The sequence below is a fragment of the Numida meleagris genome, chromosome 2 (assembly GCF_002078875.1).
Source record: "Numida meleagris isolate 19003 breed g44 Domestic line chromosome 2, NumMel1.0, whole genome shotgun sequence".
In the NCBI taxonomy this organism is placed as follows: Eukaryota; Metazoa; Chordata; class Aves; order Galliformes; family Numididae; genus Numida; species Numida meleagris.
The window spans coordinates 78,166,567-78,193,283 of NC_034410.1; the positions used below are offsets into that span (position 1 = coordinate 78,166,567).

Here is a 26,717-nt window from a genome sequence, read left to right on the forward strand (position 1 = left end):
CTATGTTAGTCATAAATATCTTATTCTGCTTTGAACGATAATATTTTACTCCTATAGGTGTAAAACTATAGTAGTATTATACAGTGAGATGTGAAAGTAAAACAAAAAAAAAGCTTAACCACTTGCCAGAAAAAACAAAAACAACTGCAGGCACATTTCAGGTTTAGACAAAGAAATGGTGACAAGCCTCTATGCTGTGGTCTTGTAAACTCTGTGCAAAGCTTGTTACTTGCAGTAGTAATATATTATTGGGCTATGATGTTAAAATAGCTCTTAGTCTTAAAAAAAAAAAAATTTTCTAAGTGGACAGTTGTTATTTACATCACCACTCCATTGCTATTTTAAGTATGTCAAGCCTGTAGGAGCAGTGAATTATATTGACTGCTTTGCATGATTATTTACACTACTTTGACTGAACTGCCCGAATTATATTTCAGTTGAAAAGAAAATCAGGAAAGAATTTCCTGGAGGCAGTCTTAGACCTACTTATGAATGAGGGAAATTATTCAGTTGTTTTTTTTTAATTGAAAAACAAAATGCATCTGTGTATGCATATTTGTATCCTCAGAAGCCTATGTTGAATATCATAACCTATGTCAGGAAAAGGGTAAAAGGTAACATGAAGTTCATCCTGAGGTCACTGTTTTCCAGCGGGTCCATCAGTATAAATTAAATCAGCCTAAATGTTGCTCTGGCTTATGTTGTCTGCCAATGGCCTTAGGAATCCTGATTGTCAGCTTGATCAGCCAAACACAACTGAACTCTACAATGTCCCTGTGTTGACTAGAGAGAAGGGGTGGCATAGGAATAGCAATATCAAATATCTTCCCTTTGAGGATTTATGTCAAACCATAGCTGGTTCTTTGTAGCCCTTTTCAGGGATGTTTTTCATGAACAATGTTGTGTTTATTAAAGGTAAATCAAAGACTGTATAGTTTGCATGGACAGATGACACGTTTCTTTTCACAATGCATACCACACTGATGCTGACAGTTTATAGCAGTTTTTCGAAAAAAAAATCCTATGACTTTTGTTGGAACCTCCGTTATGAAAACCATAAACCACCCAAACAGCTGTCCAGGCCAACAGACTCCATCAATGGACTTTTGGTGAGCAGATGAGTCAGGTGAAAGCTATGATTAACTCAGGAGCTTTTCAGCAATATCTGCCCCCTTTGTCATGATTTTGGGTGGGATAGAGTTCATTTTCTTCATAGAGGCACATATGATGCTCTGTTCATTTTCTTTTCTTTCTTTCTTTCTTTTTTTTTTTTTTTTTTTTTTAGTGTGGGAAATAGTGATGATAATGCATTATTGTTTTTAGTCGCTGCAGAGCAGTGCTTACAGAGTCAAGGACTTTTCTGTTCCTCGTGCTGCCCTGCCAGTTTGGAGACTGGAGGGGCACAAGGTGCTGGGGAGGAACACAGCCAGGAGAGCTGACCCAAACCGGCCAAAGGTTTTGTTCCTTACTCCTTTCTTCAGTCACTACAAAAGCTTCTGGCTTGCAGCAATTTGGTGTGATTCCATAGTCTATCAAACACAGCAGTATCTCAGACCTCCTTAGCATTCTGAGTATACGTAGGAGCTCCCAAAGCAAAAGACATTTTTCCCTTCTGTTTCCCAGTTTTTCCACGTTCCAACCTGTCTTACTGGAGCACAGAGTAAAACTGAAAGCATGCAAATCATGTAAAAACCATCCAGCAAAGTGTCCTTCTGTAGCCTTACACTCCCACCTAAAAATGAGTGTGCATGTGCATATAAGCATAATATATTCCTGATGCTTTTAATTCCATTGCAGATCTTGCAGAATGGGTTGCAAGGTCAAATCCCAACTCAGACTCCTAGATCTATGTTTGTTAGACTTTTCAATGCCCCAAAGAAAATTAAGCTTAGATTTTCCTGTACTTGGAACACTAAAGATGATAAGAACAAGACTCAAAAGTGTTATTTCTAATAAACTTGATTTATTTATTTAAATTCACAAAATTACAAAATTGTAGGGGTTGGAAGGGACTTGCAAAAATTTGAAACTAAATCTTCTAAGGCCCGGGGGTAGACTTGGTCCTGATATTGGTATGGAAGACTGAGCTATCACCTTACAGTTCTCTGTGCTGAGACCACATTTTGCATGTGCCACATTATGGACTTTCTCTGGACAATACACAGGAGAAAAGCAGGGAGGTTGTATGGGGAGTGCATGAAATCAAGCATCAAATCAAGGAGAAAAGTGGGAGATTTGCACGAAGTTAATAGCAAACTCTGGGCCTCGTTTATGCTGAAATATGCATGTGGTAAGCAATGTCAAGCCTATGGTCAAAGTCGTGTAAAGCTACTTTCTGTTTCCCATGTGCTGCTTTGGACAGAGCGGTGCAGGATGCTGGGATGTTGGTCAACAAGAGCTTAAAGCTGGAAGAAGTGTAGGTATCATCGCTGCTGTGTCAAGGGGCTCTGAGCAGCCTCACCCTGTAGGTGCGTTGGAGCCCTGTGCCTGTCTCTGGCTTGTTGTCCCAGGTAGTCGCCTTGAACCCATGGTGTATCTTTGTTTTCTTTTACATTTGACAGGACTGCTGGGCTCATCCCAGCAGTCTTGGTGCTGTCAATGGAGGCAATTACTCTCTTCAGTCTCTACTTGGCATCTTGGACTACAGGAGATGGCCCCCTGTCAGCAAGGGCACTGCCTGCACTGGTGTCACTTTGGCTCCTGTCTCAGCCTTCCATTCTTGCTTAGCCTCTCTGATACTTCTGCCTTTCTTATTACTGGGTTTATTGATACCTGGGCTTCTGCAATTCTCTAATGGTGGTGTATCAGAAGAGCTCCTGCTTGTAGATTGTTAGACTTGGAGAGGAAAGGAAATATAAAGATGATTTTTCATTTCATAGATAATTCAGAGCAATGCTTCTTTAGTTCTTTACATTTTTGTGGTCCGTTGCATTTTGGAAGGGCTGTAATGGTGTGCAACATGAGAAAAATCCCATCTTCCTGTGACATGCAGTACGCCGTTGTCCAGTGTGCACGTTGGTATTGGTAGCAGTGTCTTGCCTCTGGGCTGTCCTAAGATCGTGGAGAATGGGCGCCAGCACACAGAAACATAGAATGGCTTGGGTTGGAAGAGACTTCAAGGATCATCAAGCTCCAGCCCCCCTGCTGCAGGCAGGGCCTCCAACCTCCATATCTAATACTAGACCAGCTGAATACTAGACTAGCACAACTGAAGCGTTGCTGTTTTAGAGAGATTTTTAATACGAGGGCAGCAGTGAGGTGGAGAGAAGAGTTTGCTGAGGAGAAAATAACTGAGCTAAATGGCATTGCAGGTCACAGCTGAGATCTCAGATGAGCTCTGAAATGTTCTTATTGTCATTCTGAGTAACTGGGTAATTTGGACAGAATTAGTGTTTCTTTGTCATGCCTTTAGGGCATGCCAGTTGCTTTTACATGCTCCAACAGATGCAAAGGCTTTTTGCAGTGTTTCATCATGGACAGAATTATATATATGTACTTAGTTTGATTTTTGTCTTCAAGCAATTATTTCTGAAAAGTCACAAATAAGAGAAGAGTGAGGATGAAATGATATGTATACCTTCCCCTAACTCCCCAGTTCTAATTATTCATGTCCTCTCCTACAAATTTCTGACTTTCTTCTTTTTGTCATTCCTTGCTTTTTCTCTTCATTGTTTTGAGCAGCTGGCACTGTTAGCTTGTGTGTAAAGAAAGTTGGTATTTTTCTTCTGCTCCAGAAAACGTAAATTTGGATTCTAGTTTCCTGTTTTTTGGCAAGACAGTGACATCTTTCTGCAACATTAGATAATGTGTGCTGAATTAAGAAACTAGGCTTATCTTGTAGCATTGCTATTAGGAAACAAATAGGGTCCCCCTAATACCATGTTAAAAATAAAATACTTTAAAACTTAGCACAGATATTCAAGGTATAGAACTGCTGTGACACGTTTCACAAGATTGAATCTGGTAACTGTTGCTATGCCTGTTGCCATTTCCCCTTCCAAAGAAGGTTGAGCTCAACTCCAGTCAACTCCAAGAAAGATCAGCCAGAGGAATGGGTATAGCAGTGAGGACATGAGGGACACAAGCAGACGCTGGCTATCATTCCTCCCTTGGGAATGCCCAGTAAAGTTAGTAGCTCAGGAGCAGTTTGTCTGGACAGCTGCTACCATCCTGCTGAGAGACTTGTGTTTTGGTAAAGAGGTGTTCATGAGTTTAGGTAGCATTGGCTACCTTCTCTTCTGTAATAGCCAGATCTTATCCTATTGAACTTGCTGCCCTATCAAGTAAACATTTTGAAGCTACGAGATGAAGAGCAGGCAGTGTTTTTCTTTGCTCTGGTTGAAAAGTGGTTGCTAAACAGACTATGTTATATTTTGCTGCCGACCTACTCTGAGAACCACTTGCAACTCTGCTCCTGTAGTGTGATACCAGATGGTTTCTGGGCTGGGATGACTTGTGAGAGGTCTGGATAACAGAACTGATTAGCGTTCATGCAGCCTGTTCTATCAGATGTACAGGTAGCTATAGTATGTTAAATTAGAAGCCTAGGGTTTTTTGTTTTTCCCCTGCTCTTCATCAACCCAAGCTTTGAAGATCCAAGGTGCAACAGAGTGGTGTCGGAGGAAAGGGTTTTACCAATTATCCTGTCATTGTCATCAGTGCAACTTGGTGCTGGCAGGAAGGTCAATGAAGGTCCAGCTGTATGCTCCCATGTGAGTAAGGCTCCATTTTTCCTAGTGCAGTGCCTCTAAAATAGCGAGACTTGTACATGGGGATGCAAGGCTACATTGAGCAACATAAGTTATTTGTGATGCTGTCTCTGTGCTTCACTTTGAATACTCATGATTATTATAATTGGCTTCATTTTGTGAATTTAGCTGCAAGTTTAACGTTCTGAAGATATCTCGGGAAAGAAAAATGTGGAAATTCACATGGAAACTGAACTTGAGTATTGTTTGATTATTTATTGATTTTAGTTTTGTCTGGATCTGTTTTAACTGATGTACTCTTATTCTGGCCAAGCACTGGATCCTTGTTCATTCTCAAAAAGAATGAACATTTTCAGTGTAGCTGGTATTGCTTTTTTTTTTTTTTTCCCTAACCATCTGTGTTTCTAGCTCTCAGTAGATGTGTTGGCAATACTGGAATTTGTACTAGCTTTCAAAGGCAATAGCTAAAGTGCAACCATTAATCACTCTAAACGCTGCCACATGAACCACAGAAATCTGATTTTTAAAACTCTATTTAAAAGAAAATAATGTGAGAAGTTGTTCTGCCTTTAATCAGTGAAAGTTTGAAGTTGGTGAAAGATTTCTAAAAAATCCTCTTGGCTGGCAGCTAAGTTGGGATCAAAATAAGCTGCTTTGAAACAATAAAGAACTTGTTGGTAGTTCTAAGCTTAAACTTTCTCATCAACCCTTAATCTAAAGTTGCGGAAAACTCTGAACAAATGGGTGTCTGAACAAATAAGGATCAGAGAGGGAGGAGTGCAAGAGAAAGTGCTTCTTCATCTGCTTGTTATTTTGTGGCTGTATTGTAGCAGAACCTTTGAACATATCTGATCCAGTTACATGCATTATTGGTTTTTTTTTTTTATGACTTTGACTTAGTATCTAACTGAAATAACTGGGAGGAAAACAGTAATATGGAGTCAACAAAGGATCACAGATGAAATAAAAATTATTCTAGTTAAATAGTTCTGACAGTGCTTAACATTTATTCTTAACTATAACCTTATGGAGAATCAAATGATATTCAATTTTTAAAAAGACATAAAGGCCGTGTATGTGTGAGTGATCTCAAGTTACCTGTCTACTGGGGCTTTGGGTCCTTAGTAATTTCCTACTTCTAGCAGAATCAAGAGCTTAATGCCCTGGCAGTAGGCTATGTACACTCTCTTCATGGTAATTCAGAATTTAAAAATAACCCAAACTTTGTGTTTTGTTCCCTTGAGTCTCAACACTGAATTTCACTTTAGAATCACAGAATCATAGAATTAGCTAGGTTGGAAAAGACCTACAAGATCATCCAGTCCAACCATCCACCTACCACCAATAACCCCACTAAACCATGTCTCTCAACGCCACATCTAAATGTTTCTTGAACACCTCCAGGGACGGTGACTCCACCACCTCCCTGGGCAGCCCATTCCAGTGCCTGACCACTCTTTCACAAAAGTAGAATTTCCTAATGTCCAGCCTGAATCTCCCCCGGTGCAACTCAAGGCTACTTTCCTTGCCCTTTTCTATGCTCTACAACTTAAATCAACCTTAGGACTCTGCCATGACTTCTTACTTCATGCATTTTCTTTTCCACCCTAACTGAAGTATCCTTAGGATTTTTTGGCCTTATATGAGTTGAGATACCACTGCTTCTGCAAGTTTGTATACGTCACCAAATTGTGACTGGAAAATTTTGCACCTAGAGAATTGATAATAATGGTTTGTCTGACTAGGAAGTGTTTCTTTTGGGGTGCTTGTTCATGAGACTTGCTGTAATGAAGTTCTGCTCAGTGTAGTTCATGGTGATGTTTGTAGGAATCAACTGGAAGAAATAACACAGGATAAATTGAATCAACTTAATTAGTTTGTGAATCTCTATCTAATTTTCTTTACCAAGAGGTAGCAATCGTGCTGAAAACTAACATTCATGTACAAGTCTGACAAGAAGGGAACGTAACTATTTTTATATATATATTATACTATTGAAGTGGTGCTTATGCACCAGTTAATTGTTCTTCTAATGAAAATAGCAAGGTTTTTGCTACGTGACTTCACCTTTACATCATTTGAACTTTCTCTAAGATAAATTAAACTGCCTGCCAACATGTTAAAGATAATTGTTCCATTGCTTATGGTTCCTTGGGATAATCTAAGTAATGTTGTCCTGTAGAGGCATGTAAAAGGTTGCTTAACTTCTCATTTTGCAGTGGAAGAGTTGTTGTTCAAAAACTGTTGTGTTACTGAAAAGCCACTAGATGGTAGCATTGGAGGGGGTTTAGCTGTAAATTAAAATCGAGGGAAAGCCAGTACTGACAATATTTTTGTAAGTATTTTTTTGACATTTTTGTAAGTTGCTGCATGTATTTGGAACAAAAACCTACATACTATCTCATGTACAAGCGGTATAGGTTTTCTTAACAGGTACTTTAAGAATGTAAGTCAGCATAAGGAAAAATATTTAGCCAGTGACACAATTATTGTCACTTTTCAACTAGAAAGGTACCTTGAGGAGCATGTCACTTGGATCAGTGTACAGGTGTTAGTGTTGTTGCTTTTTTTGTTAACGTGATGAAACTGTTATCACAGTTCTTCTGCCTAGTAGACTAAAAGAGAAGCACTAAGTTTTGTCAGTTCCTTGAAAGAGGTCTTATCCGCATTCAGTCTATTGATGTTGTCTTCCCTGTTCTGGACACTGGTTGCAGTGTGTAAGCTTAGATGCAGTTGGAACATGTGAACCTCAGGGTACAGGCCGTGAAAGCATCATCATCACTTGGAATCTTGATGCACCAGGGAACAAATCTTTAACATTTCTAAATGCACTCAGACTTCATTGGATGTGTCCATCTGCTGTCAGACTTGTATTACTTGGGCAGGTGAGCTGCTTCAGCTCAGCAAATTTACAGTCCCCTCTTTCCCGAGGTTTTGACTCAGTTGCACAACTTGCACACTACTGAACTGAACAAAATAAAATAAAAAAAAAGGGTAAATGTATAATAGCTCTAAAAACAAAAGTAAACAGAACAATCAGAATACTGCTATAAGGCAACATTGCTCTCAACAACTTGCTTCCAGATTGTAATTACCTCTTCTGTCCTCTTGTTTTTCTATGGAAAAGTACTTCAGGTGTTGAAAGTGGTTCAGAGAGCTTCACAGGACCTGACTTAGCCTTCATGAAGGAGATACAAGAACTTGCAAAGGGATTTACTGAGACCACAGAGAAAACCATGGCTTTGGAAAAACTATGGGAAGAAAGCTCAAAGTTCTCACGTAAGCTGTGGTCTTTCTAACAATGAATTGCTTTGTCTATAAGGTAGCAATAACCATCAAACAAAGGAATGCTTCTATCTTAAATAAATTGAGCAAACTCAAGTTTAGCTGATACAAAAATAAAAGCCACTTTAGTGATTATTATTACTGTGGCTGTTCTAAATTCTCAACTTTATGAAACTGTACTTGTTTTACTACTTGATAGTTACTTAGTCTAGCATGCATTCAAGAGTACCTATCAGGATTTAGCGAGAAAGATCTGTTGGTCTGGGTAACAACCTAGCCTGTTTTCCCAGTTATTTCTGTTTCAGTAGAGAGCACAAAGATAAGAAACTCATTTTCTCACACCTTGTGAACTTTAAATGAACAAATCAGTATTGTACTAAAAGAGTGAGACTGGAAAAACCATGTTCTGACTTTCCTACTTTGTTCCCACTTGTACTGCTCAGTCTTGCTGTAGCAGGTGGCTGAGATTTTGAGCAGATAGATTGAGGTGAAGTTGTTTTCATACCTGGCTCTGTGGGGGCTAATATACTCATCTAGTAGTTGATGTGATGATTTTGACTGACTGAAAAGTGAATGGTGATGCATTCTTTTGTTTCTATGATAATTGTAAAAATACTGGAAGGCACAGAAAGTCCGTGGCTCACTAACTTTCTGCAGTATTACTTGTTTTACACCTGTTTTCTCCTTTAGAAGTATACTTTGTTTACTACTTGCTATTGCTTATAAAATGGATCTTCTGAAGTTAATAATGCCTCTTTGTAAAGGAATAATATCTGCTTTTACAGGGCTTCAAAACAGCACCACTTTTCTCACTGTAAGTACTTCTACATTTTATTTCTAAATAGTTACATTTTTTTAAGCACCTTTATTGTAATAGTTAGAAATTTCTATCCTGTCAAATTTTAGTAAGCTACCTTTAAAAAAATTGTTATATTGTTGAAGGAAAAAATATCTTGGATGTTTCAGTGGTTTCTTATGTGCTGATTTAAACAACTGTAGGTTGTTAGTAACAAAAATCCACAGCTTTTGAAGCCTAGATATTTATTTGGAGCAATTTAAAACTCTGCCTGCCAAACTTGAGTAGTTCTATAAAATCATATTACAAAACATCTTAGAAGCAACTCTTAAAGTGTGCTTATTTAAAAACAAAACAAAAAACCCTAACACTTTAAAAAAAGAGTATACTGAGATTGGGAAGATGGGTCTCTTGGTTGGAGATTACTTTGAATTCAGATTTATGATACAATAAATATTACATGAAGACTGAAGTGGGAGTAAAGGAAGGCAGGTTTGTAAGACGTAGCATAATTCCTTAAATATCGTTTTGTTCCAATTCCCCTGCCATGTGCAGGCTGCCACCCACTAGATCGGGCTGCCCAGAGCCCCATCCAACCTGGCCTTGAGTGCCTCCAGGGATGGGGCACCCACAGCTTCTATGGGCAACCTGTGCCAGCACCTCACTACCCTCTGAGTAAAAAATTGCTTCCTAACATCTAATCCAAATCTACCCTTTTCTAGTTTAAAGCCATTCCCCCTTGTCCTATCACTATCAGACCATGTAAAAAGTGCATCTCACTCTTGCTTGTAAGTTCCCTTCATATACTGGAAGGCTGCAGTGAACTCTCCCTGGAGTCTTCTCTTCTCAAAGCTGAATAAGCCCAACTCCCTCAACCTTTCTTCATAGGAGAGATGCTCCAGCCCTCTGATGATCCTCGTGGCCTTCCTCTGGACACACACCAACAGCTCTACATCCTTCATGTGCTGGGGGCCCCAGGCTTGGGCAGAGTACTCCAGAGGGGGTCTCATAAGTGCAGAGTAGAGGGGGACAATCTGAAAGAAGCCTATCATTATTAAGAGCTTGCATACGCAAGCATCTTTTTGTAGAATGTCTCTCATGTTACTGTTATCCAAAGAAGCTCTACTGAAACATTAAACTAGATAAGTAAGGGCTGGATAATGAACAGTTACCATAAGTCCTGTGTTTTGCGTGAGCACCTGATAGTTTAGTCCTACAAAAGATGTGCTTTATGTGCTTTTACCCCAGTCAGTTAATCTTTCAAAAGCCATTTTCACCAACCAGTATTTGACACCTGTCCCAGCTCTGTGGGAGGAGCTGTGAGGTGAGGATGGCAGGTCCCTGGCAGGATGCTGCCCTTTATCCCTAGACTTAAAGTTCATTGTCAGGCTAAAGAACTCTTTGTGTTTGAGATCTCAAAAGTAACTCTTCTATTTAGGAGAGTATAATGTGTCTCCTTGCAATTCTGAGCAGAAAGATTACTCAGTTTTTCTCACAGCTCCATTTACCACCAGAGCAGACAAAATCATGTGCAAGATAACTACCCTAAGTTCAAAGTATGACCAAAATGATGTGGTGAATTATTGAAGTTAGAGGGTATGTTTCATACTTGAAAAAATATTTGAAGTAGTTTTAAGTTCAACAGGGTTGGGAAGTAGCAGACACCTGCTGGTTTTCTCTGCTAATGCAAGTGTCACGTGTAAATGTGTTTTCCTCCCATGAAGATGGATTTGAACGAAGCAGAAGAAATCATTTCTAAAGTAGAAAACCTGTACAAACAGCCATCTTTCTGGAACCTTCTGCATTTGCTCCCTCGCCTTGAATCAAAGAACTTATATACAGAGGATGGATTAGCTGCCATAGCACAGTTTCTAGAAGTTATTAAAAAGTAAGTACTTCTAAATACTTAAAAGTACTACTCTCTTTTAATATTTTACCTGAAGTTCTTTTCACAGGCTATTTAATCACCATTTTTATCATGCAAGGAAGGCAAATTTTTCAGTTGACCAGGTGCTGCCTTTATAGAGATGTCGTGGTCGCTTTCACTCATTCTGAGTACTTCATAACTGTTTTTCAAATCTCTGTCCACCTCAGCAGTAATTTCCTAGGAGAAAAGTATCTTCATGTTAGAAATGGCTTTAAATTTTGTCATGTGCTTTGGGATTCTTCGAAAGATTATTTACACTTGAATGTAAGAAAATTACAATTTGGATTCTAATTAGCTTAATAGATATGTAGCATTTTGTCAATATCAGAAAAATGACTCCATTCCATTTCTTGGGACTCTTATTTCTCTTGCAAGAAAAGAAGCAGTAAGAAAAAAACTCAGAGGACTGTATTCTGGATGTAGTAGTTTCTGCCTCAGGTAAAGGACAGTTAGATTTGGAAAAAGACCTCTGGTGTCAAAAGAACAGAATACAAAAAGCAGCTACAGGAATGTTCATTGAAATAAGGAAATCTTAAAGTCAGAAATATGTTTGCCAGAGTAGGTAATTAACTGTAATAGGTGATAAGAAATTGTCACTGAATTCAATGAACAGACTTGTAAGGCTATGGGAGGCCACCAAACCTGTCTGCCTGTGCAAGTCTGGCCACGAACTTCACCAGCCTTATTCCATGGCAGCAGAGGCTGAAAGACTTCAAATGCCAACTATTGCTGCTTACTCTCTAGCATCTCACTGTCTTTTACTCAGTAAAAAAGGCATGAAGGATATAATAGCATAAGGTATTTGTGAAACTGGGTAGTAAAGAGCTGGATGGATGTCCGGGCCCAGAGAGTGGTGGTGAATGGAATCACATCCAGCTGGCAACTGATCATGAGTAGTGTTCCCCAGAGGTTGATGCTGGGGCCTGTCCTCTTCAGTGTCTTTATCAATGACCTGGATGAGGGCATTGAGAGCACCCTCATAAGATTGCAGATGACACCAAGCTGGCTGGAAGTGTCGATCTGCCTGGGGGTAGCAAGGCCTTACAGAGGGATCTGGACAGGTTGGATAGCTGAGCTGAAGCTAGTGGGATGAAGTTCAACAAGACCAGGTGTCAGGTCCTGCACTTTGGCGACAACAACCCCACACAGAGCTACAGACTTGGGTCAGAGTGGCTGGAAGACTGTGCAGAGGAAACAGACCTAGAGGTGTTGGTTGATGCTCAGCTAAACATGAGCCAGCAGTGTTCCCAGGTGGCCAAGAAGGCCAATGGCATCCTGGTTTGTATTAGAAAGTGTTGCCAGCAGGAGCAGGGAGTACAGAGTCCCTCTGTACTCAGCTCTGGTGAGGCTGCAGTGTGTCTCAAGTACTGGGTTCAAGTTTGGTCCCTTCAGTACAAAAAAGACACTGAGGTCCTGGAGCGTGTCCAGGGAAGGGCTGGAACACAGGCCTTATGAGGAGCAGCTGAGGGAGCTGCAATTTTCAGTCTGGAGAGAGGAGGCTCAGGGGAGACCTTATCGCTCTCTACAGCTACCTGAAGGGAGGTTGTGGTGAAGCGGGAGTTGGCCTCTTCTCCCATATAACTAACGATAGGATGACAGGGAATGGCCTCAAGTTGCACCAGGGGAGATTCAGGTTGGATGTTAGGAGAGAGGGTGGTCAGGTGCTGGAATGGGCTGCCCAGGGAGGTGGTGGAGTCACTGACCTTGGAGGTGTTCAAGAAACATTTAGATGTTGTACTGAGAGATGTGGTTTAGTGAGAAATATTGGTGATAGGCAGATGGTTACTGTGGACGATCTTGGAGGTCTTTTCCAACATTGCTGATTCTATGATTCTATGAAGACTCTCCTGATTTACAATAGATGGATTGCAGCTGTACCGGGGCATTTTTTTCTTTTTTCTTTTATGCCTGAGTAACTTGTAAAACTTGTAACATTATTCTAGACTGTTCTCTACAAAGCTTTACTAGCTGTGTCTGTAGTGCTTATACCCCCCAAAGCAGAAGACCTTTCTGAAAGGTTTGTGAACTCATTCAGAGTCTGAGTGTTCCTAAGACAGAAACTTGACTATAAGCTTGTGGTTATCATTTCCATCTTCTTCAACAGCAATGGCCAAAGATGACAGTAACCACTGGCTGCTGTTCTGGGTCAAGTCACTAGCCTGATAGTATAATCTCAGCAGTGCTTTCTTCAACTCTGAGCTCATAGGAAGGTTGGAGTGAGAGGGAGGGAGAAGGATGTGAGCAGATGTGTGGGTTCTTGGCTGCCAGCTGGGTCAGTCCATGAGGAATTAATGGCAGGAGACTTGGCTTATGTTTTTTTATTTTATTATTTTATTGTTTTTTTACAATGTTGGTGCCTTTGAATGACAGAATTTTCCATAAATAATAAAATTTGGAAAACAAACCACAAAAAACAATGCTTGCCTTGTGACTGTCCTCATACTTCTAACTTACATTTCTAGACAGAGGTCCTAGTTCAGGAAGAATTTAGTTAGCAGAAAGGATTCTAAATTTACAACTTCTCCTGCTTCCTTGCCCCGAACCATATTTCTTATGCTCTCAGAGGTACATAGCAGACACTAGCCCACTAGACAAAAAGAGACCACAAAAAGCCAACCCAAGAGCTTACAAAAAAAAAAAAAAAAAAGAAAAATTTATTTGTCCTTGTCTTGCGTTTTCTATGTCCCACAGTGGAGGGGACAGGAAACCGGTTGAGACATGTGTCCTGGTCCAGCACTTTTCACACCTACTCAGGTAAATTAGTGTTGCTGTTTATTTTCACTTCTTTAAGAAATGAGTGTTTTTGCAGCTGCTGATCCAGTCTAAAAAAATCTGGATTTTTATTTGCTTAGTAACAGAGGAATACATTATAGGAAATAACTAAAAAGTTTGTTAAACTTTAAGTAGTAAATTACAGCTACATTAACATCAATAAGAAAATAACAGGACTGAAACTGGTGGTTGTAAGAAATTCAACAGATACATTTTTATTAATGCATTCTGTAATTTGCTCTGTTTAATTTCCTGTGAGAATAACTGTGCTGTTGCTTAAAATGTTTTTTTTTTCTCTGCGAATTGAGTGGAAATAAAATAAGCATTCTATATCCATCCTGCTGTCTTGCTGCAGGGATGACTGGGAGAATGCCTGTGGTGTTTTTGCACTCTTTTGGTTCTCATTTTTAACTCATATTTCTTTCTTTTCCTGTCCCTCGTTCCTGAGAACACTGATACATCTATTTCATTTTCTTAATGAAAAGTGGGTAAATCTCTAACTGTAAAATCTCACCTCATGATATTTTGATTTAAAAACATAATTTAACAGAAGTTCACTTTTTTTCAGGAATAACTATATATTTTAATGTTCAGCTGCCTGAGCTTCATCTTTTTCCACAAAGCCCCTTCAGTTTTGTCTGTATGGAGGGCTTCATTTTTTGTTTTATTTTCACTTTCAGTACCTTAGTATCATTGAAGGATTTAGCTGTGATGCCACTGGGACAGAGTTTCCATGAAGTCGTGAAAATCGCTCTGAATTTAACTGCTGCATCAGTTCAGGAGAGGAGCTTGAAGGGTAAGGAATTTGCTTCAGATTTTTTTCTTTTTTGAAAGCATATTGGGAATATATGACAGCAGAATCTGAGACAGTTACTGCTAAACTCCTAATTTAAAAGGTCTAAGTATTGAACTATGTTGCTCCAGTGCTAACTCATTTCTTTATTTATCTGTTGTCTACATGCTAATAACTACATTTCATCAGACAATAACAACTTTATGACCTAATGTGTCACGTTTATAATGATCATTCAGTGGTGAGTTTTGGAGAAAGGCTACATCGCTTCAAAGAGGAACCTCTTCCACTTGATAGAATGACAGCCTCTTGTTTTGGACGTGCATGTTAAGCGCTATGACTGTTTTACTTTTCTCTTCATTCTTTTGGTACCATAAGTTCTGATCTTAGCTGAGAGGCTCCATTTTTTTCTTCTACTGCCTGATTATGGGAACTGAGTTGAACTGGAGAAGGTAGACTGGGCCCAGGACAACTCTTCCAAATAAGGTCAGAATAAGTTTCATTGGTAAATTGTATGGAGGAGCACAACTAGATTCCAGGTGCAGCCGTCTGCTCTGCATGGAAAGTCAGGCAAGAGTTGTATGTGGTCTAAATCCCCCTCCCACTGTCAGAAACAATACTGAAGTGGTAGAGAGGTGTTTCTCGAGCCCTTGTGCAGAGGGTGGGCTTTAATTCTCTAGGTCTGAGCACAGGTCACTGCTGTTGTTTGTTCTTTCATGTACTTCAAATTACATTTAGCTACTCAAAAGAGAAATGAGTGACAGGTGGCCTTAAAGCAATTTCTGTATGTCCAGCTAGTATTTTTGACTTGCTCCTTTCGTCTCAGCTATGGCAATTGTGTGGGCTGACTGGCACGTACTCTGTAGCAGGTTCTTTGAGAAGGAAGTCCAAAGCCAAATGTTGGGAGGATATTTTAAAAACTTTCTCACTTGAAAGAATACAGGCTATATGAAAGCAAATGTGCAATGGAAACTCCAAATTAGGAAGCTAGAAAAGCTGTGGCTTCTTCGATATGTTTTTATTATATTGTGTTATGGGCTTATAAAACCAAAAGAATTAGAGTTTACAATATGCTATGAGCATAGACTTTTATGACAGCTTAGGATTTGTCTTAAAGATAGAGAATGAAGAAAGTTTAATCCTAGGAAGCTGATTTGTAGTGCAGTTAACAGGTATAGTGACGGCAAAGTAGGCAGACCTTAGTGTACTACCTGTCTAGCTCTTACTGCAGTGGTATTCTGCAGTGCCATGCTTCTCTGTGGGCTACACAAGACTGTGTGAGAGCTGGGTGCACATTGTATCACTGGCCCCGTGTCTTCACTAGGACTGCTTCCAAGCTAGCTAAAATGAAAACAATGCAAAATGACTTGCTTTCCTGCATGTCTCTTACTGCAGCCGAGGTGTGACACACCCTTCCTGCAAATCCTTGGTGATCTGTGTCACCAGGTTCAGAAATAGCATCTTTTTATGCAAACCTGTTTATGAAGTGCAACTGGTGTTCTCCTAGTGCCCTCTTTATCAGAAGCAGTTCATTTTTAGCCCATAAGCACACATTTGCCCAGGTGCATGTATCTGAACACCTAGTTCAGAATGGCAAACTGCTGGGTCTGCTGGCAGTCACTGTGCAGGGTCATCTCACCATGATGCTATCAACAGCTGGCGGATATCATCAGATTAGCTGACCTTGCCATGTTTCTAATGCAATCAGGGACTATGACCAGTGAAACAGGTGTTAAAGTGCTCTTTTTTTTTTTTCCCCAGAAACTGGAAACATCATCTGTGGACCTCATGAAGCTTGATTTGTCAAGAAACAGCATGAGCAAAAAGTAGGAATTATGTTAATGGCTATATTCTTTTTTCTTTCAGGTTTTCAGTATAATCTTTCTCTAGAGAATATTTTGTGGAATCCACGTGCTGTCAGAGCAGAACTTCAATCCAGATTTGGTTTTGATGATCTTCATGTTAAGAAACTTCTAAGTTATACAACACAATTAACAAAGGTAAACAACTTGGAAAATTAAATGTTTCTCTTTCCTCTGTTTCTATTTCTGGGTGGCAACTCCTGAAGGCATTTTTCATGCCTTACAGAAGCTATATTAGTATATGAGAAAGGCGGGCAAAAGCATAACTTCTTCTACTGGAAGGTAAAGAACTTGGATGAATGTTATCAGCCAAGCTTTAAATTTGAATCCAAATTTTGTAAGTTTTATTCAGCAGGTATTTGCACCATTATACATGGTTAGCTAACAGCATAACTAATCACTTGAAGCCATCTATAACTAAGAGAGTGCTTTTCACATGAAGAATCAAATGATTGAATCAGAAGACTTTATTTAATAATCATGTTAAATTTTGAGTTGCCTCTCTGAATTGTGTTCCCTTATAGAAGTTGCAGTGATGACTTTATTTCCGATAAGGTCAAGGTAACAATCACTTAAACTGACAAACCACCTGTTTGGAAATAAATCTATAGGTTGCAAGAAATGAAACCATGTATAAAGAACAATTCATGTTTTTACTGAAAGTACGGAGTAAGTAGATGATACTGTGAAGGTGTGAAGCAGCTACAAGACTGCTAAAAATCCTGTCGTAAGTCCCTTCAAAAAATTGTTTAGCATCAGCTAAAATTTCTGCACATGAATGTTCTGATAGATCTAGTTGTATATATTTATGAATTTATGCTTCTCTTGAGTTACCACTGGGTAATGCGAAGTCCTGAGCTTATTATCCAGTCCTGCAGAGAATTTTGTCTTACTCTGGTAAACTTTTAAAATAAATCCTAGATTTGAAGTTGCCTGGATTCATTTGACAGCCAGCATTTTTTATCTGGTTTGTTGAGCAACAAATGCCTGTCTCTTCTGTGTTGGAATCAGAGTACATCAACCCTTTCTTCTTAGCTGTGCAGTCTTGATCTGAATATATTTGACTGATGAGGTGTCTTAGTGATGTGTCAAATTTTGAAGGAAAAATCTCAGAGAGGGCTTTTTTATTTCTTCTGGACAAACATGATCTACTGTGATGTTCTTCTTCGACCTGCAGAACATTTGAAACATCTGCTAAATTTCTGCTAAAGTCCAGTCTTTGAATAGAGCATGCTGGTAATTGTCAGAAATCTCTTTGCTCTTTACCAGGTATAGTCTGGAGTTGTTTGTGTGAGCAGCTCATTATAAAAACAGGTGATTTACACAAATAGGTGAATTATATTAATGAATAAACAAAAATAAACAAAGCTCTCTTTTAATGGCTTTTTAATGACATCACTGCTGGCCAGTGCGATCAACTCAACTCAAAATTTGACAGCAGCCTGCTGTCCAAGGTGGTCTGGTGTCAGCACATCTGCAAAACTTTCAGTACATCTTCTAGTCACACTTGAAAGAGGTTAGGATGGAAAGTATCTCAGAAAGACACTATTAGGAAGATTTAAGATGTACTAAATTATTTTAGAAAGCATTCATAAAATTTATATGATCTACAAAGATTAATCTTTCAACACTGAATTTAGAAGTCAGGCTATCAGGAGAAAGGTCTGTCCCCTTGGTCACATTGCTGAAATCTGCCAACTTCCATTTAAAAATTGTCTGCTGTATATAATCACTGGGGTGGTATCATTGTACTGAATGCTTCATACATCAGTAATTTTTATGTTAGTTAAGTTGCTTCTATGTAATTATTCTAGTGCAAAATTACAGCATAGGTATGCTATGTAATTGTCAAGTTATTTCACTGACAACGCGGATATTGAAGCAGCAACACTGGTGTAGGTACAGGATGAAAATTCCTTGTATAGACAAGTCTTGTCATTGTGCCTGGTGCGCAGGTACCCTAATGGGGACGAGGGTATTTTGCACATGGCTCTACATGCGGGGTATCCGAGAACACTAAGCTGAATTAAATGAACGTTGATGTCCCTTTTCATTAGATAAGTAAACTGATAGCAGAGATAACACTCAGTAGCTCTCTGACATACTCATCCTTTTCTTGTGTCCTTGCCAGATTCCCACAGGAGAGACACTGGAGCAGTTTGTGTGCTCTGCTCTGTCCAGTGTGCCAGGAGATGAAGCAAACAAAGAGAATAATGATGAAAGCTGTATTTCCCCATGGCAGGAGGCCAAACTGTATCTCATCCATGCTGTCAGCAAGCTCAGACTCTATGCGCAGGTAGACTTTAGGAATTTAATCTATTAATTTTTCCATGTAGGCTGTCAACAGTGATTCAGTTAAAAGATCTGAGTTAGAAATTAAATATGTTGCTGTGAACTTTTTTCATTTTACTAATAACAGAAAGTAATCATTCTTATAAATAACAGTTACAGTAGGAGTATAATCTATTACCATGTGTTAATTTAATCAGATTTTCTCATTAACTCAAATGCAGGCTTGAAATTGAATAGGGAGTATAGTGAAACATATGCCGCTGCAGAGTTCTGACAGAAGGAAAACCAATTTACTGTCTCACCTGAGCCTGTATTTGGGCAAAACTGAAAGTGGAATATAGTATTCATTTTTAATTCTCCTCCACTATCTCAGGCAATAGTGACTGAATTGTGTTGAGGTGCAAATAAGGGTAAATCTCCAGGGTAGCATCTTAAAATTCTGCACTGGCAAAACAGCAGGGCATGTGGTCTCTATCGTGACATGTAGAGAAAAGGAAAAATCAACCAGATGTTCCTTTAAGGAAAACACTACTGTTCCTTCATTTTTTAACATTTTAAAAAATATTAACTGTATATCAAGCTGCTCTCTAGCGATTTTTGCAATATGGTCAACAGGAAACATGTAGAACTTGTATTTCTTTAAAAATGTAGCCTTCATTTTCTCCCTTGATAAAAGTTGTACTGATCTATGATGACTCAAAATCATCCCTTAATGTGTTTACCAAGACTAATGACTATTTTAGCCATCCAGTAATAACTTCAGACGTGGTTTATAACTGTTTGCAAGATGATGTTGCTGTCATAAGGAAGTACTGTCAGCTGTTGGCCTCTGGGAATTCCCTTGGTGAGCTGGTTGTCTTTGACAGCAAAATTCTTTTATAAACACTGGGCACTTAGCATAATGGTGCAGCAAATAAGGGCAGTCTAAGGGCTAGGCCTTGATGGGCCTTATTCTAGGCTACACAATTGAAGCATGGAAGTTGCTTTTCCATTTGTTTCTGTAATGGGACCCCCAAAATGGTGGGGCTGCCCCCTTTATTAAAAAAACAAACATGCACACAACAAAAAACCAACAAAAACCACGCAAAATCTGTGTATTGTCTAAACAAGAAAGCTTTGATTCTCTAATGATGTGTATTCTGTTTCACCTTCAATCTGATAGGTATTTGAGCAGTGGTTCAGCAGCAGCCACTCTCAGAATCTTCTTTCAGAACTTGAAAGAATCATAGCTGATTTAATGTCTCAGCTGCTAGAAGACAGGGAGGCCAGGAAAATTGTCTCAGAGATAAGTACCCTGATTCAGCAATGGGATAAGAAATCAGAAGCTTATTTTTCAGAAGAATATACTTCACCTCATGATCTGTAAGTTATACTTTCTGCAATTTGTATTACAAAGTTCAGATTAAATGTAATATTTATTTTCTCATCACATTTAATCTCTTTCTGACTTTTGACTGTTTTGTGATTTTATTTCTTATTCTGTAATTCAAAACCTCATATGCAGTCAGACAATTGCTTTAATGCATACATGTTCTGGAAAAGATATTTGATCTGTGATTCAGAGTATTCCTACTTGAAAGGTTTAGTAGAAGACCTCAGTACATCACCAGGACTCAGATACAAGCAACATAATGAATTAGGGTCTGAATGCTTTACTTTGTTTCGCAAAGTCTAATTCCCACAAATAATTGCTGTGACTCAGTAATGTTTCTCAAGCAAGTATGCCATAGGATCAATCTACTCATGTATATCAAGTCCAGTGCGTCTGAATTATGTTGGATTTTTGTTGTAGGGATTGTATTTGTGTTAGTTTTTAAAGGAGATCGTGAACAGAAGCCTACTACGGAGAACAGAATTACAGTGTAATAATACGTGTTTGAGGATAAACCTGAAAGATATAAAGAGCTTCTGTACAGTACACCCACAAGGAGGAGGTGATTGCACAACCTTTGGTTCTGGATTTATTGCTGGTTTAATTCACTTACAAAGTGGACATAGTCCTTTTTCCATTTCCAAAAATATCTGAGCAGAAAAATAGAAAAACATCTTTCCTAAGCATATGAATGAATGTGAGATTTAAGCACAGGATTTTATAACCCAACAACCTCTGATGAAATAGCAACCTCTTTTCCCAGCTTTGACTGTTCGTAAGCATTTTTTTTTTTTAATTACAGTAGGTGACTTGATTGAGAATGAACTTTTTATTTTTTTTGTAGAAAACTTTTCCAGTTTTGCTGTGAATAGAAGGGAAGGGGATGATTGCATGTAAATCTTTCCTGGCATTAAAGTTTTCATCCTTTATGGAAATTAGTCTGAAAAAAGTAGACTTGTTCATGAAAACTAGTTGCACTCCTCACTTGGGAGACTGATCAGTGACTGCTGCAAGTCAGAGGGGTTCTTTGGTATTTTGCTCCTTTCTTAGTGTGCCAAGGCTTTTGTAAAATCCATTAACTACTGTTGAGAGAGAATTGCAGTCAAATTGTTCAGTAGTTTAGCAGATGTTTGGGAATTTGTTTTTATACAAGGAAACTGCTCTATTGCTGCTTTATAAGAAGATACAGATGCTAGAGGGACTACACAATAATAAATAACAATTTTCCAGCAACTTTGCCTTTTTGCTTATGGCACGCAACAGTTTTGTACTCCACTTCTTTTGTTTGCAGAATTCTGTATCTGCAGAAGATGCAGGCTGTGCTGCAGGCTGTGCCTCAGTGGTCTGTTGTGAAGAGATTACGTCTGGTAGATGGAGCTATGAGGAATGTAATATCGCAGTATTTAAACTTCACTGACGGTAAAGATGCATGGTGGTTACTTATTACTTGCACTGTCCAAAGGCAGTTATTGCAGGGATCCACAATGCATTTCTATGTGTGTGGCAGCCTTGCCTCTATTGGGCTACTGGTTTTGGCAGGCCCTAATATGACCTAGTAACATTTCTGGGATTGTCTTTTACTTGAGAAGAGTGAGACTGCAGTTTTGCTTGGATGCTTATGGAATTAGGTAACCTTTCTGTATTTCAAAAGAATTTGCTAGGTAAATCAGTAGTTACATATGTAAAGTGTCCAAATTTATTTGCGTTGTTAAGAATTAGAAGTCTGCATGGGACCTCAGTTTCCTCTCATGAAAATCATGAAAGCTTGCTGAAGTCAGTCGAGCTACTCTAACATAACTGTGAAAGAGGATAAGGTCATGATTTGCTGGTGTAATAGTACTGGTCTTTCTGACGTGATTTGAACCTTTTCCAGTACGGGGGTGCAGGAGGGGAACAGTCTTTGATCCTCAGAAGAGCAGATTGCATCTATGTAGTTTTTTTGCTTTGTGCAAAATGATCAAGTGCTTTTGGCTGGGGCATGATCTTAATCAGCTTGGAACTTTTGTCTCCAACTGCTGTGTTTTTCAAACCATGCCATGCATAGTTTACTTTCCTACCCCTGAATCACTCTGTAGGTTACATATTTTTTTGTATGTGGTGATGGGGAACTGTCTTACAGAAGCTTTACGTAGCCTGGAGAAACTGATTCCCTTTACCCAAAGAAATGAGTCCATTCATCTGGACATCAAAAAGCTTTTTGTGGAGCTGAAACAGGTACGCTGTTATTTGATGTCTGTATATTAGCTTTCATATAGCTGCGCAGGGTTATTTTGGGGGTGCAAAGTACTTGCTAAGTAGAGTATCTAACTTCTTATTCAGCAGGATTTTAGTCCAACTTTTGTTTGTACTTTTTTGGCTTTTTAAATTTTATATTCAGTTGTGAGAAATTGGAGTGTTAATTAAATCTGTTACTTTATTCTCTAATGCATTTCTAAAGTGGCAGTGTATTCACTACATTTTAGATGTTGATGAGCAACACTCCCTATGTCTGTGCTGATGTGTTTACGATGCTTGGGAAGACCCTGAGGCATCCACAGGGCTCTGATACCACTGATAATTTAGCCATATATATGTGCACTGGCAATGACTCAGAGGTGGCTTTCAAGCAAAGCAACCAGCTCCACTCACTAAGGCAAGCTGTAAGTATTTCTGAATTCTTGTTTAAATTCTCCTTGCAGTGCCTTATTTCATTTTGTAATCCCAATATAAATAAATTAACGAGGGCTATAGCTTACTGCTTAGTGTTTGCTATTAATGAGTGATTGTAACTGATTACTTAAACTGATTAGAACGTGCCTGGAGGAAAAGTACATATGGTCCTGAATGTGATGTTTTAGACAAATTATGTAGCTGTGGTTTCCAGAAAAAAAAGAGAACATTTGAAACCTTGTGCATTTAAACGTGTTTTATGTTGGATTTCAAGAACCCTGTGTTGCAAAAATCTAAGAATCAGGACCAAAATCTCAGGGGAGTTTGCCTTTTACTGGTTTCACACTATTGCTCTGTTTGCCGTGAAAGGTCCTGCTTCTGCAGAAAATAACTCAGGGACAACAGTACCTGCCAGATTCAATAACGGATGATTATTTGGGATGGCAAGAAATAGAAGAGGAGCTAGCTGAAAATTATGCTTATTATTGTGAAACTGATCAGTTGCTGAGCACAGAGGAGCGTGTCCATTTCAGCTCTTGTGAGGAACAGCTTCTCTTCTCACTGTAAGTATCTTTCACACATACATAAAGGTACTGTTGCCAGTAAGGAGTAAGGTATAGGGTTAAACCTCTGTTTATTATAAACAAATCTCTATATCAATAAATTGCTTTAACATAGAATAGGATATTATTATTCTTGCTTAGCGATGTGAAGCATGAGCATCATGCCATTATTGTGGAGTTACATTTATTGTGGAAAGATGTGCAAGATCACAAACTTTGTTGCATTCTCAAAAATTTCCATGGATTACTGACGCATGTGAGAAACTTAATGGAGGAATTTACTATTAAAGCAATGATACCATTAAGTCTAAGCATTCAAGAATCTGTCAGAAATTCCACGAACTGAATTGGCAGCAGAGATTAAATCCACAAATATTAATAACATCTTAGGCCTTAGAAAATTTATATCACTTTTTGTCCCTTTTGCTGTTGGATGATGGTTGATTGCCTCCTGGGTTTCTAAATAACTTTGAAATTGCCAGCAAGACTAGTAGTTTTACATTTTATCTTATAAGCATCAAAAGTACTGATAGAGCTTAGAGGCTTCTGGGAGCAGAAGTTTGCATTTAAGTAACACTGAAGAGCAAGAAAAGCTTTGTTATAGTTTGCTATTGTTATGAAGAGTGTTCTGTTTGCTTATTAATGCAAAGGCATACCCAGGACAAGAAGCAGCATTTCTTGACATTGTTTTCAATTTCAGAATGGAACTTTTGAATAAGAGAACCTTGTTGATGTCTCATAAAAGGCATTTTGGAATTTCTTTCTGCTCAAAAACCTCTGTGTAGTGATAAAGTTGTGCTTAGGGTGGCATAATAACTATGCTGCTTTAGTAAAGAAATGGGAAAAGAAATGTGTCCTGGACACTGGCCTATTTGCTTCAATTATTTTTTGAAGTCAACAGCACTGTCCATGTGCATAAAATAGAAATAAATTTAGCTAAAGGTTTGCAGAGAAACTGCTTGTATTCACAAGCTAATTTTGTTTGTAGAGATATCACTAGATTAACCATACCAACCTGGTTCTTTGTGTCATTTCAGAATTAATATTACTCTTGAAGAATTTTTTTTTACTTTTGAGGAAAACCCATACTGGAAGTATGTAACACCTTTTGTCCGATGGACGTGTGAGGTAGCTCAATACACAGATGAGGAAGCAGGCTCCACAGGAGGTCACTTAGGTAAGTGAACAGATACTCCACTGCACAGGATTTATTCTGATTGTTCTATGCCTATTTTAGAGGACAGTATTTCTCAGAAAGGGAAAAGTTGATAATTTTAACACTTCTAAGCCTCTTTGTGTTTCTGTTTGCATTAATTTCACCAGCTGACCAAGCTGTAAGCAGAGAAAACTTGTAATATACAGAGCCTGACTTGGGAAAATAGCTGTGCTTTTTAGTGCTGAGTGGAAATCTTTTGGATCGTCCATTTCTGTTGAGAAAATTCAAACCAGTTGAACCTGGTTGGAGTCCCATTGCAAAAAAAATGATATTCTGTTAGAAAGACTTCTCAAGTCCAGCATGTAAACGTAAGACTAAATAAGCTGGCCACTCTGTTGTGATATTCCTAGACTGGTTTCAAATTAGTCAGTGACTTCATGCTTGATTTCCTTCATCCCATCCTGTGTTGTTCCACATGTCCTGACCCATCTACTGCTAAGTTTCTTAAAATACATTAGTTTTTCCTGATTTGGTGGAAAACTTTCTGAAATAGGTCAGGTCTCCCCTGAGGAATGGAAGAGACTTTTGCCATTTTAGAATTATTTCTGTTTAAATATTTGTGTTACTCTATTCAACTCTTTGTGCTGCAAATGGGCTGGGAAGTACGGCACAATACAGCTGATCCATACAGATACCACAAAAAAAAAAAAAAAAATTACCTCCCTCAACGTCACCATACATTTCCTTTAAGTATTCTCCTTATGTTCCCAATGCTTACATTGTTTTCACCACTTACATTTCCATGTTCTGAAGGACTTGGATGGCTTTTTTTTTTTAACATCAATTATAAAGATTTATGAAGGATCTTGATCTTGCTACAGGTATGTTTTTTCCAAGCATTTTTCTTTTTCTCCCCTCTGCCATTTTGTTTGTAGAGCTAATCAGAAATGCGTTGAACGCTTCATCAGTAAGTGGGCTGCTAAGGAATGTAACACAAAAAATAAGAGGTTTCTTAAATCAAAGAACTGTGCTAGTGAAATAAACTGTTCAAATGTGAATTGATTGCACAATTTTTTAAATCAATTATAGTTCTGATATTTTGGTTTTCTAGGTTTTAATAAGTGAATTTCACAAGACTCTTTTCTTTTTAACTGAAATTCCAAGGAGAAAAAAATAGTAAAGTTCATTTCAGTTTCTGTGCAGCATTAAGAGTACTTTTTACGTAACAAAACTAATTTATTTTTTTCTAATCTTTCTGCAGTTCATGTATAGTTCAAAAGATATCTTCTGTATTTCCTTTTTTTCTTTAAGGAATTGACTGATACAGATGTGTCTTCTGTAGAGCTGATATTTATGGATAATATTTTTCATTCGTTTGAATAACCCAGTAGAACTAAGATAAAATGCTTTACTAAAAATTGCGTATTTCATTCTTTTAACATCTGCTTTAATGATTATCCACAGAGAGAGAAATACAAGTCCTACTACATTTGATAGAAGTTTTTCAGGCTGTTTAAGTGTGAGTTGATGAAGTTGTTCATAAAGTTTTCTTTATCTGTGTTTCGGTATTGAAATTTTTATTTGTTGCAGGTGGATTTGAAGCATCTCTCTGTTCTAGACAAAAGCTCAGTTTGGAGACTATCTTAGGTCATTATTTATTAGTACTTCTGCAAGATTTACCAGATTATTCCTCATTAATTTCGTGGGCATGGTAAGGTTCAACTAGTCAATGCAGTTTCTTTGTTTAACTGTGGAACTCTTTCCCCATCTCCACTTTGGACACTTGTAACTCTTGAACATAATTACTGTGCCTTTTTCTTCCACATAGCTGGTGCTGTTCAGTGTTATGGGAAGAAATGCAAGTAATATATTATTACAAAGCCACCTTACCACAGTTATGTTATGCTTCTGATGAACAGTATGATGGAAGACATTTAATCACCTCTCAAGAAAAATATATCCCGAAAAATATGTATTATATATATGTATATGTTATATAATAAGAAAAATATATCCCTCATGGAACAGCCTTAGACTAGTTGCTGTTTGCTGCCTCTGCTATTTAATGCCATTAACAGTTTACTATGCTTTGCAGATTATCACAGTTAGAAAGCATTCTTATTTATTAGTAAGTTGCACTTCTGGACTCTGATTTTATTTTTCATTATGCCGCTATTTAGCTGTCTGCTATTTCAATCCCTTTTTTAGCCTGTAAAATGGAAATACAAAAACAAACAAACAAAAACCACCATCACTGCAATTAAAGATGAAGAATTGAAAGTTTAAAAGTGACATGTTGCCTTCAATATACTTCTGAATGTTGCCTCCACTGTTTAAACAGGCCATGTTGTGCTTTTCATTCAAACAGAACTTGATAGGCATTTTGGTAGCTTGATTAAAATGGACTTTAGAAGCAAGTAACTGATGATTTGGGTTTTCAAAATCTTAGATGATTTTGATATGTAGAGTACAAACTAAATGTTTGTAAGTAAGGATGAAATATCTGAAATACTGTGTTTAGAGCATGCCCTGTTTACTCTC

The 26,717-nt window shown here is 38.3% G+C and overlaps 1 protein-coding gene across 1 annotated transcript in view; it reads left to right on the plus strand.

Moving 5' to 3' along the window:
• ABCA13 (ATP binding cassette subfamily A member 13) overlaps window positions 1–26,717 on the plus strand; it is a 193,230-nt gene that overhangs the window by 11,816 nt on the left and 154,697 nt on the right. The window contains exons 8-18 of the mRNA XM_021386386.1: window positions 10,515–10,678; window positions 14,170–14,285; window positions 16,149–16,282; window positions 18,276–18,440; window positions 19,599–19,798; window positions 21,100–21,227; window positions 21,928–22,022; window positions 22,271–22,447; window positions 22,827–23,020; window positions 24,058–24,197; window positions 25,767–25,887. Of these exons, the coding sequence (XP_021242061.1) occupies window positions 10,515–10,678; window positions 14,170–14,285; window positions 16,149–16,282; window positions 18,276–18,440; window positions 19,599–19,798; window positions 21,100–21,227; window positions 21,928–22,022; window positions 22,271–22,447; window positions 22,827–23,020; window positions 24,058–24,197; window positions 25,767–25,887 (1,634 nt within the window). The remainder of the gene's footprint in view (window positions 1–10,514; window positions 10,679–14,169; window positions 14,286–16,148; window positions 16,283–18,275; window positions 18,441–19,598; window positions 19,799–21,099; window positions 21,228–21,927; window positions 22,023–22,270; window positions 22,448–22,826; window positions 23,021–24,057; window positions 24,198–25,766; window positions 25,888–26,717) is intronic.